General features: G+C 48.1%; 1 protein-coding gene across 2 annotated transcripts; it reads right to left on the bottom strand.

Annotated features, from left to right (window-relative positions):
* Nucleotides 1-267: 267 nt before the first annotated feature.
* Nucleotides 268-7,817, bottom strand: Nrn1 (neuritin 1). Of its 2 annotated transcripts, XM_059262308.1 has the most exons (4): nucleotides 4,012-4,092; nucleotide 3,778; nucleotides 3,579-3,723; nucleotides 268-525 (listed from the first exon to the last, which is right to left on the bottom strand). In XM_059262308.1, exons 1-4 carry the CDS (start codon nucleotides 4,090-4,092, stop codon nucleotides 297-299), a joined length of 456 nt encoding a protein of 151 aa, XP_059118291.1. In that variant the 3' UTR covers nucleotides 268-296. The 2 variants fall into 2 exon arrangements, with proteins under 2 accessions (XP_059118291.1, XP_059118293.1); XM_059262310.1 differs by lacking the exons at nucleotide 3,778; nucleotides 4,012-4,092 and adding an exon at nucleotides 7,667-7,817.
* Nucleotides 7,818-19,997: the final 12,180 nt, after the last annotated feature.

The raw sequence follows: 19,997 nt of genomic DNA, 5'->3' as shown, positions 1-19,997 counted from the left end.
GGGGGTGAGTTTGCCGTTTTCTTTTGTGTGTGTGAAGACGGACTAAAGCTGAGGTCCGGTTTTGGCTGTGCTTGCTCGCTCACTGATCGGTAACATTTGGCAAATAAAATACAAGGAATCAAACGAAATAAAAAAGAGAAACAGGATTTCCCACAATCCCATATGAATGTTTTTAACATCACAGAGAATCACAAGGTCCTCAGAGAACGAATGGCTCTTCCTCTCGATTTCCGGGAGCATGGAGTGAGTGTGGGTGGGTGCGCCGGGGGTGGGGGTGGGGGGACCTGGTCCCGCGCTCAGAAGGAAAGCCAGGTCGCTAAAGCTGCCGAGAGAGACACCAGGAGCACAGGAAGCGCCGGGAGCAGGGACCCCGCCGCCCCGTTGCCGCTGCCGCAGAGTTCGAATAAGCTGCCTTGGATGTTGAGGTTTTTCGATTCTTTTCTCAGTTTATCCCACATATCTTTCGCCCCTTCCTGGCAATCCGTAAGAGCTGTGACCGTGCAGCTGTGGAAATCCTCCCAGTATCTGGCGAGGAACAGAACAAAACAGAAGAAGCAGGATCACTTTGGGCGCAGGAGGACCCCCGAGCTGCGCTCCCGGTGACTGCGCCCTTGCCAACCTCCCAGAGCGCCTCTTCCCCGCCCGCCTCCCCTTTCCCAGACCTGTTCCGCACTGGGTAACGACCGGCCAGATCTTTAGCTCATCCTAAACACCGGGTCCCAGAGTGTGGGCCTCTCCTTTCCCTGTCTGATTTCCCTAGTCCGGTGCCAAGAGGGGACCTGACAGCCAGGAGCGGGGTCGCACCCGCTGCGTGGCACTGGCACCACAGCCTGCGCAAACAGATTGCTCACCCTCCTCCGGGAAAGCTAAGAAAACAGCACTAAGCCTTGCAAGCTGCGGCCCATTAATGCCTCTTAGCTCGCAAGATGGGTGACTTGCTCTGAGCCAGGCCCACCCCTCCTGGCTTCTCACATTCTCCTCCCCCCTCGTCCCTTCTGTTTCCCTCCTCTCCCCGCCGCGGTCCTTTCTCCTTCGCCCTCCTTCTTTCTCTGCACCCAGCCCCCACACCTTCCTTTTGTTTCCAGTTTTTCCTCATATCCCCTTTCTTTTTTTCCCCTCTCTTCCTTTCCGCGCTTCCCGCTTGCTTTGGTCCTCCGAGGTCATCCTGCCTTTCTACAGTCCGGTCCTCCAAAAGGCGTCTGGGGACCCCCGCCAGCTCTTCTCTCCATTCCCAGGTCGGTAAGTATTAAGTGCCTGAGCACCTGAGTAGACTGTGGAGCCTTCTCCAGCTCTTGCAAACCTCTGTGGCTCCAGGTCTGCGAGGTGGATTCTCCCTCTAACCTTCTCCCTAGCATTTTTCATAGGTTTGAATACCCGGAGTTTATGACCTACCACCTCCAGGTTGTACCCACTTCTCTATAGTGGGCTTGATGGACACCTATGTTGTTCCCTCCCGGACCGGGCTCCAGATCCCCCACCTCGGGACAGTTCTCAAATCAGCTCACATTAACTCAGCCTCTTCCTCTTCTCCCTCTCAGCTTCAGCCCCGCCCCCACAACCTTCATCCAACCTGTCTTTTTTTTTTTTTTTTTTTTAATTTGTCCCCCTTTCTTGTGGAAACCCAAAATAGATCCCGAAACTAAATATAATCCCAAGCCGTGATCGATTCCTAAGGCTCTGTCTCCTTTTGGAGGTGGGTCGATCTGCACGTCTGGCTCCCACTGCTCCCAGATCTAGAGCTCAGGGTCAGCAGTTACTCTTAGCAGTGTGGGTGCATTTTTTTTTTTTCTCAGCTCTTTCCTTTCTGTTCGCGCATCGGGACTGTAAGCTTGTTGAAGGCAAGCTTAACCTTCGCTTCCACTTCAAACCTGGCTTCTGGCTCACAGCGAGTTATATATAAACGCTTGTTGGGGTTCTTGGAACTTAGGCTGCCTTCTAAGGACTTCCTCCTTTCTCTGAATTATTAGGGCTCCGGGACCTGGGCACAGGACTTCCAGGCTCCACAATTGGTAATAGATACTAAGATTTACAGACACTGCAAGCCCCAAGGGACAACTCCCCTGCAGACTCTAAGGCAATTGCACCTGGAAAGCAAAGGACACACAGACTGCTCCTTTCTTAAGGTATCCCAGATAGGGACTGAGCACTTCTTTGATATGGGGTGTGGAGAAGAGCAAATGTTCACCCGGGGCTGGGGGAGGTTAGCTTCACCCACTTGCTGACCAATGGGTACTATTAACACAGTAGGTTCTGGATCCAGCTGCCTGCAGCCTTAGGGCAGCCCTTCTCTTGTCTATGTTTTCCAGGACCTGAGTCTTGCTAAAAAAAAATTAAAGGTAGCTAGGAATATACCATGCTTTTAGCAAATGCTGGAGGTTTTGAAGTATGCAAACCTGCCTTGCCTTGCAGATTCATTTTTATCAGATGTTTGGAATTAAATAATTTTTTTTCTGTTTTATGATAGAAAGATACCAGCCACTTACTTGTTGGAGTTCCTAGTGGGTGCTGAGGTATTTAGTAAAGTGGTTTTTTTTTTTTTTTTTTTTTTTTTTTTTTTTTTTTTAGCAAGATAGACCCCTCCATTTGATCATTGCTTAAATGAATACCCTTCTCCCCTATTTAGGAAGAGAAGAACCATGCATATGCTATGGAAAATGGGCACTTGACTTCTGGGAACAAAGAGTGCTTCTTGCCCTAGCTTTATTACAAGGCCATTTTGTGGGAATGGTCCAATACAAAGTTGAAAGCATTTCTAAGGCCTCCAGCAGCTAAGATGTGGAGGTCCACTGCAGTGGGGCTCTGCTGGACGCCTCCTTTATGGCCAGAAGCAGGCTTTCTAGCCAACCACTGAGAAAACACCACTGAGCCTGGCAATGAAGGCCTCTTCGCCCGCCGGTGGACCCGCAGCTGCCCCCATCTGGGGAGATCATACAGATATGGGAAGGGGAAGGGGTGATAGGAGCAAGGAGGGTAGCTACTGCAAACCTGGGAATGGACTGCAAACTTAGCAAAACCTGCCAAGCCCCAAAGTCACCGACACATACTATTGTTTCAGACTTTCTCTAGGAAACAAGGAGACCCGTGGTCCCTTCCTGCACTTGCTTAGTGTGCTTTGGAGGGGGGCTTCTCTTAAATCTCGTATTATCCCCAGCTTTTCTTAAACTGGAGTCAACTGTTCAGAGTAGTAGGCAGGCTACCTACTCACAAGAAGAAAGACGGGATATCATTTCAAAACAGAGATTTTGTGGAATGAGAAACTGCTAAAATGTCCATGCCTGTTGGGTGCAGGCCCTTAAGACTGGAAAACTTAGGTTAGTGAGAGAATTCTCTCCCTTAGCCGACCTCAGGCCATGAAGTCCCCTTAGACAGTGCAGATTCTAAACCAGGGACCTGGGCCTCAGAGCCAGAGGGCCTGTCAGCAGCCTTGGCTAGAAGGCAGAAAGACAGATCCTCACTAGTAGAATGTCAAGCACAGGAGGGGAGGGGGTAGGGCAGAGCGTGGGGGTGGGGAGTGGCATGGAACTCCGACCTCAGCAGCGCCCCCAGAAGGGAAACCCAGGGTCAGAGAGGACACTTACGTGCACACGGTCTTGATGTTGGTCTTGTCGTCCAGGCCCTGCGGGTAGTTGGCCATGCTGTCACCCAGCTTGAGCAAACAGTCTGAAAAGCCCTTAAAGACTGCATCGCACTTGCCCGCTGCTCTCACGGCCTGCACCAGGTAAGCTGTGGGGAGGAGGGAACCAGTCAGCATTGCCACCACCAGGCCCCACTACTGACCCTGTGGCCCCTTGGGGTGGTCTCTCTTAAAATTCAGCGAAGTGGCCCAGGAATGACCTATTTGCATTGGGCCCACCTCTGGTGCAGATGGCGGGATCCGAGCGTGGGTGAGTGCAGATGGGTGGCAGGGAGGTAAGTCCATTTATTTTCTCCAGCTCGCTCCCCCAACTGAGCTCCATTTCTTTTTCTGTTTTCATCGCCCCCTCTTCTCACCTCCCTCATCTCCTTTATTACTCTTTTTTCCTCACTCCCTCCTTGTCTCTCAACACTTCCTCCACCAAAAACCCTGTCACGTCTCGCGGTGCAATCTTCCATTTTTGTGGTGACAGAGGGGGTCTGAGAAGTAGAGTGCTGGGGGGGCCAAAACGGCCGGGCGGGCCAGAGAGGTGTGGAGTCCGGGGTTGCGCGGCTGAACCAAGCGCCACACCCCCAGCGCAGCCACCACCGGGCAGCTGGGTCTTTGTCAGGCGCTCAGCAAATATTGCTTAATGAATGAATGAATGAATAAAGTCTTTGGAAGACCGCAACGGCCACGCAGACGGGATGTTTTTTTATCACAAGACCGATTGCCCAGCATGAAGTCTGTTGTTTGTGAGACCCTTAGGTGCACAGTTCCCTGCCGCTCTAAAGCAGGGCAGTTTAAATGCTCTGGGACCTACCTGAGGTGAGGATTGGTCTCAGTAGCTGGTGTGTGTGTGTGTGTGTGTGTGTGTGTGTGTGTGTGTGTCCTGTTTCTTTTCCTTTTCTTCTGCGCATCTCTCACCTCTGCACTCCCCCTTAATGTCCCTGGAAACAGGCAGGAGATCAGACCTTTCCTCTCAAGGTTGCAGCCAGCCAGCCTGCTAGGCGCCAGATAGGCTGCCGCCTAGGGCTCTGGCTCTTAGGGAGCGGGGTGGGGTTGAAGTAGGTAGAAGCTGGGCCAGAGGCAGCAGAGAGAAGGAAAAATTCCAGGCCACGCTGGGGTCCTAGCTCCCAAACTCAAGCCAACCAAATCTGGAAGCGCTGGATTTAAGAGCTACTAGCTTCCAGGCAGACTAGGGCGGCGCAACAGCCATTTCTTCCCATCCGGTGGCAAACGAACCGGGTTGGGGGCTCAGTAAATAGAGGGCAAAAAGGCCCCAAACACCTGAGGTACCCGAAGGGCTCGAGGGAGGATCAAATCTCCACCGTGGGGGCGGGGAAGGGTGAATACTAGAAGGGGAATCCTAGAAGGGAAAGGGGCCTTCGGCTCTAGGGGATTTGGGCGCAGGCCTCTTCTGCCACCTATCCCTGTTGAAAGCATCCCGGAGGGGTGGAACACTCAGCATCCTCAGTCTCCCGCAGCCACCTGTCCCTGAACGCCAGGCTACTGCAGACCCGGGGGAAGGTGACCCAGCCAGACGCAGCCTCCGTGCGGGCTGCGCGTCAGGCAGATTGCCGCAGGAAGAGCTAGGCGGGACTAGTGCTTCCTAATCCGGAACGGGAAGCTCTGCGGAAGGGACCGAGGTTAACTTCCACCTCAGCCGGGGCAGACACATAACCTTCCATAAACCTAGCTTCCTTCACACCTAGTTTTAAAAGCCCTCGGCACTATAACAAAAGCAAATTTTAAACACTGACATCGCGACCTATGAATAAACGAATCTTTGTTCTAATGTGGCTCGGTCACGATGGAAGAAACCCTACACAGCTTCCTCTATAATGCATGTTACAAACACGCCTTTGCAGGAAAGAAACAAAACGAAACCTAGTTTCCCTGGCCCTGGGGCCTTCCTCACCCCCCAAACTCGGAGTCGTTAAAGATGCCACGACGATTTTTAAAAGGGGTGTTGGGGCTTTCCGGGAGCAGGAAGCGCTCCTGTCACCTTATTTTCCCAGGCGTTGCTGGAGCAGATCCTGCAGCGCGCATGTGTGTGAGCGTGTGTAAAATACGAATTCAGGAACATTTCTGTGTTTCGAAATTGTGGCTTCTAGAGATCCAGCTTTCACTGGAGAGACGGAAGCAGTGCACGGGACAGGGGACAGAGGTTGCAGGCGCAAGCCTCTGCGCAAGTCTGAGTTCTTTCAGAACCTGGTTTCTGTAACCCCCAGGCAGTCGACCCCAGCTCCTCTGTTTTCTCTAACATCCCTATCCAGTGCGGTTTTCATTTGCTCATTCATTCGTTGGACCTCTTTCATTCATTCCAAACTTCCTCTCGGCGCATCTTTATTCGCTCACCATCCTCTACTTCCCCGCCCCTCCGCAACCCCCACTTTTCTTGCCAAATGTCAGTGATTTGGGACAGCTTCCATCCATGAATTAATAAAGACTGAGGCTCTGATGCAAAAAAAAGGGGATGGTGGTGGTGGACATTTGGGAACATACACATTTTAATTCCACTGCCAGTATTTTGGTCATTTTCAGGCTGAGGTTAATCAAATGCATTCCTCTTGCAATCACTATTTCATTATTTTCTATTCTCACCCACAAGGAAAACAGAGCCCCCAAACATCCTCCAGGTGAAACCCCTGTCTTAAAACCATCACTGTTTCCTGATCTAGAAGCGTTTGCAGGCTAACTGCAAAATGCCACAGTCACTTATTTCCAACACGTAAAGAATTTGCTGCCCTTGGGAATCTATGTCCTAGGATTGTTGCAGCTCTTTGAACTGGTGTCAAAGGCACAAAATCATCAGATGCAAAGCATTAAGTCATTTCCTAAAATTAAAGGAAAAGCCAACATCCCCGTACACGGCCCTTGCTTTGCAAAATCCCAGTTTCTGCAAAATGACAAAAATCCCCCAAAATCATATCAAATGCGTATAGACCCCGATGGAAAGAATCAATTTTAATGTCCTGGGAACACTGATTCCTCTACATTTCTTATGAAGAAAAAAATATTAAGCATTCCTTTTCTTGTCCCACACAAATTCCCTAACGCACTCCTGAAATACTGCAAGATTTGCCCATAAAGAATTCTACAGCCTGACATGACAGCAGTTCCTTCCATCTCCAGAAAACCCATTGGAGAGTTTCTATTTTTTTCCCTCTTGTCCATTCTATTAATAAGCTGCTTTACTTTCACTTTTCGGCTACATTAATTAGTGTTCCCATCCGACATCAGACAAGCGGATTCTTTAGCACTTATAACATTTGCATTTTGGTTGGAGAAATATGAACTTTAAAAAAGCTTTTTGACAGTGTAACTGAGACTCAACATTCCTTAACATAAAATGGGGACCGAATTAGTCCTTCTATAAACCGCTGCAAACAAAAATAACAAACACACGAAACGACATATTGCAAACACGTAAAACCCCTTCCTATATAAAAATAATAGAGATGCTAATATGTAAAGCCACAGACACATGGGAGCCTGGAAAAGTGTATGGGTGCATATTTGGCTGATTTATCCTCCTCGGCGGAGTCTGCGGTGCCCGGAGCAAACGCTGCAGCTAGGATATGGGGGAGGGGCGGGGGAAGGACAAAGTTCTAAATGCTGCAGTTTGAGGGCAGCCTTGGAATATCTTTGCTTTCTGCAATAAACTTTTCAGACCTAGCTGCCTAGCCATCTAATTTCTGCATTCACATTTCGACCCCTCAAAATAGTACCTTGCAGTATAACAGGGGCCACATGCCACGAGCGCTCCGACCCTGCTTTAACCCGGGAAAGGGTAGTAAAAATGGATGTGCGCTTTGGAGAGAAGGGAGAAAACCCCTTTGGAAAACAGCCTGCCGCACACACTTCAAGTCCCTTACTTTAGGAAAACCGAACCAGGACTCCAGAGTCCCAAACAGCTAATGCCCCGACCCCGGGTGTCTGCAGGGTTTTCTGAATGCAGCGGCAGACGCCGGCCAGCAAGTCCCCTTAGGCGCCTCCGGGGCTGGCAATCTCCCGTCGCCTACCATGCCGGACCGGGCGGCCACTTACCTATTTGCACCGCGAGGATCAGTGAAATATATCTGCCGTTCAACTTAAGTCCCATCCTACGTTTAGTCAAACCATTTGCGACCGCAGACCTTTAAATAGTTAGTTTAGAGAACGCGGGGGAAAGCTGAAAAATAGGCATTGCCAACAAGTTCCGGGAGCGACAGAGACTTTATGCACTGGGAAGGCAGAGGGAGGAGAGAAAGAGAGGGAGCGAGGAAGAGACAGAAAGAGAGCGAGAGAGTGAGAGGCTTGGGGGGGGGGAGAGCTGGGAATGGTTCACTCCATTAGGAGGGGGCGGAGGAAGTACAGCCTCACGCCCACGAGCAGGCCTGACGTGGGGGATGACACGGATTGATTTTTTTTTTTTTAATATAGACACCTTGGTAGAGAATCGCCATTTATAGTCATAAGACTCTGGAATTAATCAGCTATCTCCAATTAATGTGCAATCTCAACGAAATCTCGCCTCTGTGGGGTGACCACTTCCCATCCCGGTGGCCACCCCCGCCTCCTCTTTCCAGGGGCCCCCAGCCCCGCCCCCTCCCTGCGCAGAATCGGGGCTCCCTCTCCTCTCCCCGCCCGGAGCCGGGGAGTCCTGGCGCGCCCACTCGATTGTTCAACCTGCTCCCTCCTCCACCGGCGCCACAACGAACCTAGACACTTCCAACCCTGCAGCGAGGTTTCAGGTGCTTCTGGCCTGGGGGGGAAACAATCGCCGCACCCCTCCCCCTCCACGGCCTGCAGACCCCACACTTGCCTATCCTCTTTTTCTCCAGCCCCTCAGCTGAGCTCTAGGCGAAGCCTGGAGCGCGTGAACACAACACCCGGCCCCCAGCACCCGCACACACGCGCACGCCCGGGAACGGAGCCGAGCGCCCCCGAGTCAGCCCGCACACACTGCACGCGAGCGCGCGTACACGCCCAGGCCCCAGGGGTTCGTGCACACCTGGGGCCCCAGAAATAGACTCCGCGTGCCCTCTTGTGAATCTCGCCACTGGCGACTTGCACCCACCCGAGGGGCCGCTACACCAGACGCAGAGACAGCTATTTTAGGGGGTGGGGAAAGCACCGGGCAATGAGCTTTGGCTAAGACGATTTTCGGATTCTTGTGATTTACAAACTCTTAGCGCTTTAGGAAATTTCCAGTGCAAGCTCCAGTGTGCAGGCTGTTTTCTGGGAGCCTCCTGGGGTCATTTGTTGGGCTGCACTCACACGTTTACACACACGCACCCACGTCCATCACGTACACACACGCACAAACGGACCCCCACACACCTGCGCTGTTTTTTGATGATCCAGCACATACTGTGCAGCAACGAAATGTCTCTTCAGCTGCGTTTGTGCAAGGTCCTGTAGTGGGTCGTGTAAAATGGAAAGGGCTATTTCCTAAACGCAATTAAGTTTTGGTTTTCTCTTCTTTTTCTGCAATGCACCACACCCTCTTCCCCAGCCTGAATTCTAACGTCTTTGATCAAATGTCCAAGGCTGCACTGGCTAACTTCATTACTTAAGCCAATCGAAGAGATAAACGAAAATTAGGAGAAAATTAAAAAAAAATAACCTTCATATTTTGCAAGACTGCAGGGTGACCGCGTTAGGCTATCAAGTTAGTAGCAGAAACGCAAAGGGATTAGGGAGGTAGGGCGTCCGTTGTAGTTGCCTCTCCAGGCCCCTGCACTGGGAGCCCACACAGCCATCTGGACACACAGACTGAGAAAGGGACAGAAAGATGCAAAATTGGAGTCAGGTGACTGGCTGTAGAGGAATTGAGGAGGACCGCGGGGGTCCTGACTGCCGCACGGTGTAACAAGAAGTGCACCCACCGAGGGGACCCAGGTCGGCAGCGGGGCAGAACCACAGACCCCTTAGGCAGGCCGCCTCGGCTCTGGGGGCGGAGCCACGTACCCCGCCCCGTGGTGATGTCACCAGTGGGTGGGCGGGACGGCGGGGGCGCACTTTCCAGGGTCCCAGTGGCGGCGCCGGGGGTTTCCTGTTCCAGTGTTCAGAGGCTCCCAGAAAAGCAGAAAAGGTGGGCGGAAAGGAGGCGGGGCGAGAACGGGTGGCGAGAGGGGGGCGTCCCTCAGACCCTCCCCCGACACCCTCCAATGGTAGAGCAGGGGCTGGCTAGGGGCGGGACCTCAAGGTTGGAAGCCCGCCCCCGTATCCCCGGTCCCTTCAGGGATCCACGCGCGGGGCCGCCCGGCTTCCCCCTCTTCCACCCCCGTCCGTGGCTCTGAGTCGAGTCTTCCCCTCTCCGCTCCATAGTTTCAGAGCCCGGGAACCCGATGGATTTACATTTCGTGCCCTCAACGTCCTTGCCTTCCTCCTGCTCACTCATAGGGACCTTCTAGAACATTTTCTGTGGGTGCCCTGGGATCCTACTCAATACATCCTTTCTCACTTGGAACTTGAGGCTTTAGGGTTTGAGTGAGGAGGGTGAATTGAAAGACTAAATAAAGCCGAGTGAAGCCTCTGTGCGTGGGCAGGCCTCCGTAGTTCCGCGTACGCCCCTGCTGGCCCTTTCCTTTACACTGGCCCCCTCTGCTAAAGTGAAGTGAGAGGCTGGCAGAGGTACTGCCCATAAATAATCCGGGGGATGAATAATTGAAAGCAGATGCTAACGATGTTTTCGTTTTTTGAAATTTCTAACCTTTTAAATCACACAGGTCTTTCTGCAGTCTAGGCCCAGACCGGCTTTGTTTTTTCCCACTTCCTGAATTGAAGGGTAACAAAAGCCAAGATGGCAAAGCATGTGCATTGGTGATGGAGATCACAGAGGCAGCATCCATGGTTGGGGCTGGATTGGAGGACATTTCCTCTTTTATTAATTCGTAAAGCCTATCCACGTCCTATTTAACGTGAAAGATGGCCATGTAGGAGGGCAGATACAGCCCTGGCCTCCAAGCAACCGTGGCTGTCCCTAGAAGGCTTGAGGTTGCATTCTCCTAATCTGAAAACAAGGAGGATGTGCCTATGATTTAATCTCCAAAGGATTTTCAGCTTTGACTTTTTGTGAACCAGAGCTTTTCTAGAATAGTGTGGACATGCCTGGAAGTGGGGATGCACATAACACCAGAGCATAAGGTCCATGCCAGAATGCCTGGCATAGGTCAGCAGAGGCAGAGCTTTTTTTTTCTTCAAATAACTAGTAATTTCCCTACAAGTTAGAGAAACAAACACAGTTCAGGAAGAAGGAGGAGGAAGAGGAAGAAGAAGAAGAAGAAGAAGAAGAAGAAGAAGAAGAAGAAGAAAGCCCCTGTTGCTGTTTGGGTCTGCAGGTTAGACAGGGAACACCTAAAGTAGGTGTGCATAAGTGACAGGCAGACGGAATTCCTTTTTCTTAAAGCATCCAGGTTCTTTCTCAGTTCAGGCTGGGCCACTCCAGTTTGGCTGAACAGTTTCTGAGTTGATTTCCCAGCTTCCTCTACTAGTCAGTCATTCATGGACTTCCCAGAAGCTGCCATCTCCAGACACATCCCCTTGAAATTGTTTGCAAGAGCAGTTGCCAGGGCCAGTGGGAGATTCTATCTCTGTCTTCTAGGCCAGAAAAAAAGCCAATGTTGTACTAGAATGGATTGACCTAACAATACATCTCCCTAAATTCAATCTGTCATTGTTTTTAACCTTCAACCAAAACCTTTAATCAAAGTATGAATATAAATGTGTACTACTAGTTCTTTTCATTGAAATAACTATTCCATATTTAAGCTAGGAGGAAAGTGAATTTGTGTATGGTATTATTTCATTTGAGTTCTCAATAAAACTCCATGTAAGGTGGGAAGGGGAAAATGTGTGTGTGTGTGGAGGCGATGACACAGGTTACAAATTGTCTCTCATATGTAAAATGTAAGAGTGTGTGTGTGTGTGTGTGTGTGTGTGTGTGTGTGTGTGTGTGTGATTAAAGCAGAAGGAGGGGGTCTATGTACCGGAAAAAAGGGAGTCGGTGAATAGGGACAAGAAGGGTTAATAGTGGGGTGAACGAATATGAGCAAAGTACAATGATTACATCTGTAAAACAAAACCACTGTCTTGTATGTGAAAGAAAAACTTTGAGAGAGAGAGAGAGAGAGAGAGAGAGAGAGAGAGAGAGAGAGAGAGAGAAAGAATTCCTGTTAGGAGGCCTCTTCCACCCTCGTGTTTACTCCTTGGTAAGGTGGCTTTCCACTGTAGGTCATGAAACTTTCCAAAATTAGATGAAACCTTTACACTTGAAACATATGGCCGACCGAGGAAACTTGGTTTTAATGCATACATTTGGATTCTGGAGGTAAATGCTCTCCTCTTAAAAGTAAGCATTGTTGTGGAATGTACGTAGAGAATGACTCACAAGGCAAGGCTGTGCAGAGCTCCTGTGTGTTTGATGAGGTGAACATCTGCATGGTGACATCTGCATGGTGTGTGACAGTGTGAACATCTCTCCACACTGGACCAGCTGGAAGAGAAATGGGGATTAAGTGTGATTTGTATTCCCATGTGTGATCCCTAGATCAGAAGGAGATGTTAAAAACTTGAATGAGGTCCATGAGTGACACAATGTTATGTGAGCGCTGATTTTTGATTGGAGACTTGTGTGTAGACTAAAGTGTGCTTGGGTGGTGGTTTCCTGGAGTGTTAGGGACCACAGCATTCAGAAAAGAACAGCTAGAATACAGGCAAATAAATAGCATGGTAAAAACACAGTAATATGTCAAGAGCTGGGGAAATGAAAGGGGACTTGAGTTCTGTTTTCCCCTGGCATTATTTTCTTTAATGTTTGAAGTTATTTCAAAATAAATTAATAAAAGTGAAAAATCAGTTCTAGGTGATTAAAGCCTTTGTTACAGTTTTCATAAAGTTAGTGTGTCCCTCAATGGTTTCTGTATTGAAATTTAATCACTGTAATGAGGTATTAAGAGAGTAGTAGAAACTATGATGTTTAGAGACTGGGCCTTTGGGAAGTGATTGGGATCTGGTAAAATCATCATGGTGACTCATGAATGAATACTGCTAGCTTCATAGAGAGACCAACTAGAGGACTCTTTCTATATCTATATCTATATCTATATCTATATCTATATCTATATCTATATCTATATCTATATCTATATCTATATCTATATCTATATCTATATCATCTATATCCATATCTATCTATCTACATATACACCACATACCATATGCTCAACACACACACACACACACACACACACACACACACAAAATTCCCTATCTCTTGCCATTGGTACCCTGTTCCATATTCAGTCTCTGCTTATAAGAAGAAGCATTCTTAGTGTTTTGTTATAGTAATATAAATAGACTAATATAGAGACTTAACTATCCAAAAACTTTGAAATACAAGTTGCCATATAAGATGAAGGGTTTTTTTTTTTTTTGCTCTGTTGATTTGAGACAGGATCTTGATATTTAGTCCAAGCCTGTCTGGAACTTACTATGCAGCTTGGATTTGTCCTGAATGTGCCATTTTCCTGCCTTAATTTCCTGAGCACTAAGATTATAGGCATGCACAACTACACTCAGCTAGATGAAGATTAGGCCTTAAAAAACATTAAAAACTGTGAACTGAAAAGTATTGATCTGATTATAATAAATGGAAGACTTTTGTTCAATAGCACCTTAAAGAAAATGAAAAAAGCAAATTACAATCACAAAAATTGATATCAAGATGGAGATTAACACAGAGACCCGCAGCTGGTCGGGATGCATAGAATATCACACTAGAACACTCAGGCCTATGCGGGAGATTTATATTATACACCCTCCTCCCAAAGCTCAGGGATCCTTGTAAGGAAGAGTGTAAGAGAGAAGAGCAGTGGATGACTGCAGACACAACAGGGCAGGTGCACATATGATCTCAGAGTGGTTGTGAGAGCACACAGAAGGCTTGCACAAGCTCAAACCAGACCAAACCCAGCTTGGAGACAGAGATAGGGCAGGAAATCTCACCTGTAGCTGTGAAGCTATTGGCACTTGATGTCCAATAGAGGGTGAGTCAGTTCTCCTTAAGAATGAGGCCCTTGGTGGGTCAATCGCACTCCTGTGGATGGTCCCATACTCAAGTATACAGGCAGTACCAATTGGACTTGATGGGTCCCCTCCTTCCCTCTCTCTCTCTCTCCCTCCCTCCCTCCCTCCCTCCCTCCCTCCCTCCCTCCCTCCTTCCCTCCCTTACTCCCTTCTTCCCTCCCTTCCTCCCTTCTTCCTTCTTTCTTTCTTTCCTTCCTTCCTTCCTTCCTTCCTTCCTTCTTTCTTTCTGAAGACAAAAATTGGGTGGATGTGGAAAAGACGTCTGGGAGGAGTTGAGGGGAAAGAGATGAACATGATCAAAATGCGTTATATGAAATTCTCAAAGGATTAATGTATAAAAATAGACTAGGCCCGGGAGGGTGGAGGGCACCCATAGGCCTGCCTGGTGCCACTAGTCCTGGACAGGTAGACGACACCCACGGTCCTGCCTTATGCATTGTGTCATTGGGTAGATGTGTGCCATTATGGTGAGTGAATTTATGGTGGAGAAATGGGGGGGGGGGGAGAGAGAGAGAGAGAGAGAGAGAGAGAGAGAGAGAGAGAGAGGACGGTTCATGTGCTATGGAGAGAGGCAGATCTGAAGAGATAAAGGCAGTGAGGAAGTGGCTGATGTGGGTGGCCTGTTTGCTGCCCGGTGCCATGGTGAAGGCTAGGCCCATGACCCTCCTGCCACCAGGGTCTGTGTTGATGTCAGTGGTTCTGCACACTGAAGGCTGTGCAGATGCTCAGGGTCTGGGTCGAAACCTGAGGCCATGTTAGTGTCTGAGGGCCATGCTGCTAGTAGGGCCATGCTGATCTAGTGATCTGTGCTGCCATCCAGGGCCATGTTGACATCCAGGCCAAGCCGCTTCCGAGGGTCATGTCTGGGTAGATGGCCCTACCGCAGCTAAGGTCTGTGTTGATCTATGGTTCCTGTTACCACCAAAAGCCATGCAGATGCCCAGGATCTGCTCTGACACCTGAAGCCATGTTGGTATCTGAGGGTCATGCTGCTGCTGAGGCCATTCATATCTGAGTGGCCTTTGCATTACCTGGGGCCATAGTGACTTCCGGGCCTGAGCTGCAGCCTAGGGCCATGTCTGGGTCTGTGGTCCTACAGCAGCCAGGGTCTGTGTTGGTGTTCATGGTCTGTGTTGCCTCCAAAGGCCACATGGATGCCCTAGGTCTGGGCCACCACCTGTGGCCAAGTTGGTGTCCGAGGACCACACTCCAATTGGGGCCAGGTTGGTGTCTAAGGGCTCCATTGCAGCTGGGGCCATGCCTATCTGAGTGGCCTATGCTGCCATCAGGGGCCATAGTGTCATCCAGCCCCAAGAGAGTGTAAAGTCTAGGTCTGTGGCCCTACCACAGCCAGTGTTGACTGATATTCATGGCTCCTGTTACCACCAAAAGCTGTGCAGATGCCTGGGGTCTGGACTACCACCTGTAGCCATGTTAGTATCCCAGGGTCATGCTGCCACTGGGGCCACACAGATCTGAGTAGCTTGTACTGCCACCTGGTGCCGTGGTGATGTTCAGGCCCAAACGGCAGCTGAGGACCATGTCTGGGTCCGTGGCTTTACCACAGCCAGGCTCTGTGTTGATGTCCATGGCTCCTGTTACCATTAAAGGTCATGCAGATGCTTAGGGGCTGGGCTGCCACCTGAGGCCATATTGGAGTTTGGGTACCACACAGCTGCTGTTGCCCATGTTAACACAGGAGCCCATGTGAACCATGCGTGTTGACGTCTGAGGGCTGTGCTGAGCTGGCTCTGGCCCTTACTGGCCCTGGGAGAGCTGGCCCTGCCCCTCACAGGAGAGCTGGGCCCCTGCACTTGAGAAAGATGGTCCCAACCTTGTCTGAGGGAGGTGATCCCAGCAGCCTGTACTGACCAACTCAGCTACCTCTGAGGCACACACACATCCAGGGCTTTGAGTTGGCACACCCCAGCATCTACCCAATCTATGACCTGCTGGAGTGCTCAAAGGGACTGGTTCAGTAGAACAACAGCTACACAATCTCCATGATTTGGGGCAGCAGCAGGATATCCTAGAGGGTCCAGTATTTATGGTATACCAGAAGCCAGAGGCTTTGAACCTCACCAACAACTCCTTACTCAATGAACATTTGTAAGTAAAGCTGTTTGGACAGAAGGGTCTACTACATGACACACCATAGCTCCCCATGCCACTAATATGAAGGAAGAGATGATGGGAGGTGGGAAAAATAGAGGAGTGACGTGAGTTTTTTGTTGTTGTTGTTGTTTGTCTGTTTTTGTTTTGCTTTGTTGTTTTTTGTGTTTTTGCTTGTATGTTTTTAATTTTAATTTTAATTTTTATTTAGTTTTAAATTTTCTTTGTGGGGACACTACAAGGGTAAAGGACAGATATGGAGGGACTGGGAAATGAGTGGGATTAGGGTGCATGGTGTAAAATTCCCAAAGAATCAATAAAAAATTATGTTAAAAATACATAAATAATTGTTGTCTGGATAGCCCAGAGACCTAGGATAGAACCAAACATGACTGGCAGCAAAAAAAAGCCAATGAAATGATTTCTAATGATACTCTGCTATACTTGTAGACCAGAGTTTAGCATAATCGTTATCAGAGAGGCATCATCCAGCAACTGATGGGAGCAGATGCAGAGACCCACGTTAGACATTAGGCAGGGTTCTGGGTATCCTGTGGAAGATGAGTCAAGGGCACCACAAGAAAATGGACCCCAGAATCAACTAAGCAGGACTCATATGGTCTCACAGAGGCTGAACTGACAATCAGGAGCCTGTGTGGAACTCTCCTAGATCCTCTGCGTATAGGTTCTGGCTGTGTAGCTTGGTCGTCTTGTGGGACCACCAACGGTGGGAGTAAGGATTGTCTCTGACACTTTTGCCTGTTTCTGGGACCCTTTTCCCCCCACTGGGTTGCCTCATCCAGCCTGAATATGAGCGGATGTGCCTAGGCTTATTATAACTTGATATGCCATATTTGGTTGATATCTCTGGGAGGCCTACCCTCTTCTGTAGCGAAATGAGGATGAGTGGATCTGGGGGGTGGGAAGGGACTGGGAACACAGAGGAAAACTGCAGTCAGATGTAATATATGAGAGAAGAATAAATAAAAAAGAGAAAAAAGAAAAAATAATTGCTGTCATATACTGGGTACTTTTCAGATATTTTACATGTTGTAATAAATTAACATCTCAAAAGTCTAAAAAATTGTTGTCAAGAATTTGAGAAGTCCTCCCAAACCATTTGCTTTAAAGCAACCCCTCTCATACACAATGATGGATGAAAAAGCACATACAATTTAATCCAACAATGTTGTGAAACTGGCTTAACATTTTAAAAAAAGCATCTCATGTGTTTCAGGTCCTAGATGGTATTGTGGAATATTTAACTATGTAAAGTTGTGCTATACTTGTTTATGCTAAGGAATATTACTTTAACTGTGTAAAGGTGTGTTACATTTGTTTCTGCTGTCTTTGTTAATGATGGAAAGATGTGCTACATTTGTTTACATAATTACTTAATTATGTAAAAATGTGTTGCATTTGTTTCACCTTGCTTGCCTAAGTTGCCTGATTGGTCTAATAAAAAGCTGAACGGTCAATAGCTAGGCAGGAGAGGGATAGGCAGGGCTGGCAGACAGAGAGAATAAGTAGGAGGAAAAATCTAGGAGGAGAGAAGAGAATGAGGAGAAAGAGAGGGACATGCCCGGAGCAAGAAGCCAGGCAGCTGCCAGGCAGCCAGACATGAGAAGCAGTGAAAGTGGGACATACAGAAGGAAAGAAAAGTAAAAAGCCCTGAGGCAAAACGTAGATAAAGAGAAACAGGTTAATTTAAGTTAAAAGAGCCAGCCAGAAACGAGCCTTAGCTAGGCTAAGCATTCAAAACTAAGTCTCCATGTCCATGTTGTGATTTGAGAACTTGTTGGTGGCCCAGAAGAAAAATCCTGGTACAAGATGGTTTTCAAGACCAGAGGGTTCAAGGATAATCCCCCATGTGGCTCATCTCACGTTCCCTCTTTAACATTCTGTGATCATGCCATTATATTAGGATCACCCCAGATCACCAAAGCTGCGTTTTCCGTACCTCTCATAACCATGTTGATGGTCTGCAGCAATGATGGTAGCTTGGGTTGGTGTCTGCCCCCACCTCATCTCTCTGTTTCTTTTTACCTCTCTTACTCTTGAGTGTGGAGCTCAGGGGACACTTTTGGGAGTCAGTTTTTTCCCTAAAAGGAGAGACCGAACTGATTGAACTCAGGTTATCAGTTTTGATAGAGGGCACCTTTATCTGTGGAGCCATCCCTTGGATTCACTGTTTCCTCTTTTGTAACTGATGAATCCTTTTTATTGTGGAGAAATATTCTGAGATTACAGTGGTGTCCTAGTCCACACATGCACACATCTCCATTTTTGTATCTGGGCAGTCTTTGTAAAAATGCTATTGATATAAACCCACTAGTTTATGTTCATAATTTCAACATCAATACAATACCGCCTATTCATTTATATATGACCTCTACCCACAGCCTAGACACTCACCGACTGTTACCGTCTGTTTTATTTTCATCTATGTTAAAATAGCCCTCCTAAGTGAGATATTTGATTGCCTTTGGACATTTCTCGAATTGTTATTTCTACTCTAACAGAGTCACACAAAACTACTGGGACCAGAAGTGTGAGATTTTTTTTTCCTCCACCCACCAAAAAATTCTCCAGTGAGCCACAAATACTCATCCTACAATTCAATTTTCACATTAGCTACCTGGAGAAAGCATCAGACCCCACAGGTTAGGGGCTCAATCCCACTCGACTGTCCTCACTTCAGGTGCCAGGAGTAAGAGGTGGGTCATCCACTGTGCTTCTGACAACTGCCAATAAATTTAGGGTTGCTCTGATTCCCTTCCTGGGATTTTGGTAAATTTGCAAGAGTGGCTCATAGAACTCAGGGGAGGGACATTTATTTATGATTGTTTCTTTCCCACGAAAGATAGTCAGCCATATGGAATTGAGGTATGGGGCAAAGGACGTGGAAAGGAGGGTGGTGCTTCTCTGCTTTTTCTAGTGCCACCTTCTAGAAACTGCTGAGCTGGTCTGCATCTGGTAAACGTATGCTGCACAGTTTCAATCACTTTTAGTGGAAATTTTTATGTGGTTAGTCCAAAAGAATATTCCTCATGTCACTTTTCCCATAAGTGATTAGAGCGTCAACTTCCTCCTTGCTTGTGCTGTTCATATCACCGTGAGGTTTTGTGTGTCCATCCTCTCTGTTACTCAAACGTGTGCTGAACACCCAGCGTAATGGTTTTGTTTTTCTTAGTTTTCCTATCAGCATGGCCAAGCTTTGCTTTGAATAAGACTACATTTTTAGAGTCCAGTGAGTGATGGATGAGGTAACATCTCATTGGGGTTTTGATTTGAACTTTTCTGAAAATGCTGAATATTTTTTCGTATATTTGTTGACTCTTTGTAAGCCATTTAAAAAAGCTTCTTTTGTGTTTAACTAGGTGTATGTACACATGAGTGTGGATTCTCACAGACGTCAGAGGTGTCAGATCTCCTGGAGTTGGGAGTTACAGGAGATTATGAGCTACCATGTGGCTGGTAGGAAATCAAACTCAGGTTCTCTGGAAGAGCAATCTATCCTCTTAACTGCTAAGCCACCTCTCAAGTCCCTTATTTGCCATTTTTTTTGAGAATTGTCTATGGTGTTTTTTTATTTTAACCGAATAGCAAGTATTACTCTTCAGTTTTCTTTTTCTTTTATGTGAAGGTATGTTTTGTCTGCATGTGTGTCTGTGTGCCATTTGTGTGTGTACCTGCAGAGACCAGAAGATGGTGTCAGATCCCCTGGAACTGGAGTTATAGATAATTGTGAGCCTCTAAGTGGTGCTGGGAATTGAACCTGGCTCCTTTGGGAGAGCAACCACTGCTCTTAACCACTGAGCAATCTTTCTAGTTCCTTTGCCCTTGTTTGAATTGGGTTATTTTTTCTTGCTTTTGAATTTTGAGTAGCTTGGACACAGACTCCTTTTGCAAATGTCCCCCTTCTGGAGGCCATTTCAGTTCCAACCTTTGTGTTTCTACGGCTGTGCAGAAGCTTGCTAATTTGATGCAATTCTATTTGTCTATTTTTATTTTGCCTTCTGTGTTCTGGGATGATAGACAAAATTGTTCAGGTCAACAACAAGTAGACTTTCCCTTGTGTTTTGTCCCAGTCGATTCAGCTTCAGGTTGTACACTGAATTGGGACCCTTTGAGGTCCCTTGCTCGCAGTCCCTGTGTGTGTGCTCAAAGGAGAGATCATGTGAGCACACCGTGA

Source organism: Peromyscus eremicus, chromosome 5, assembly GCF_949786415.1.
Source record: "Peromyscus eremicus chromosome 5, PerEre_H2_v1, whole genome shotgun sequence".
Taxonomy (NCBI): Eukaryota; Metazoa; Chordata; class Mammalia; order Rodentia; family Cricetidae; genus Peromyscus; species Peromyscus eremicus.
This window is presented reverse-complemented; position numbering and strand designations above follow the sequence as displayed.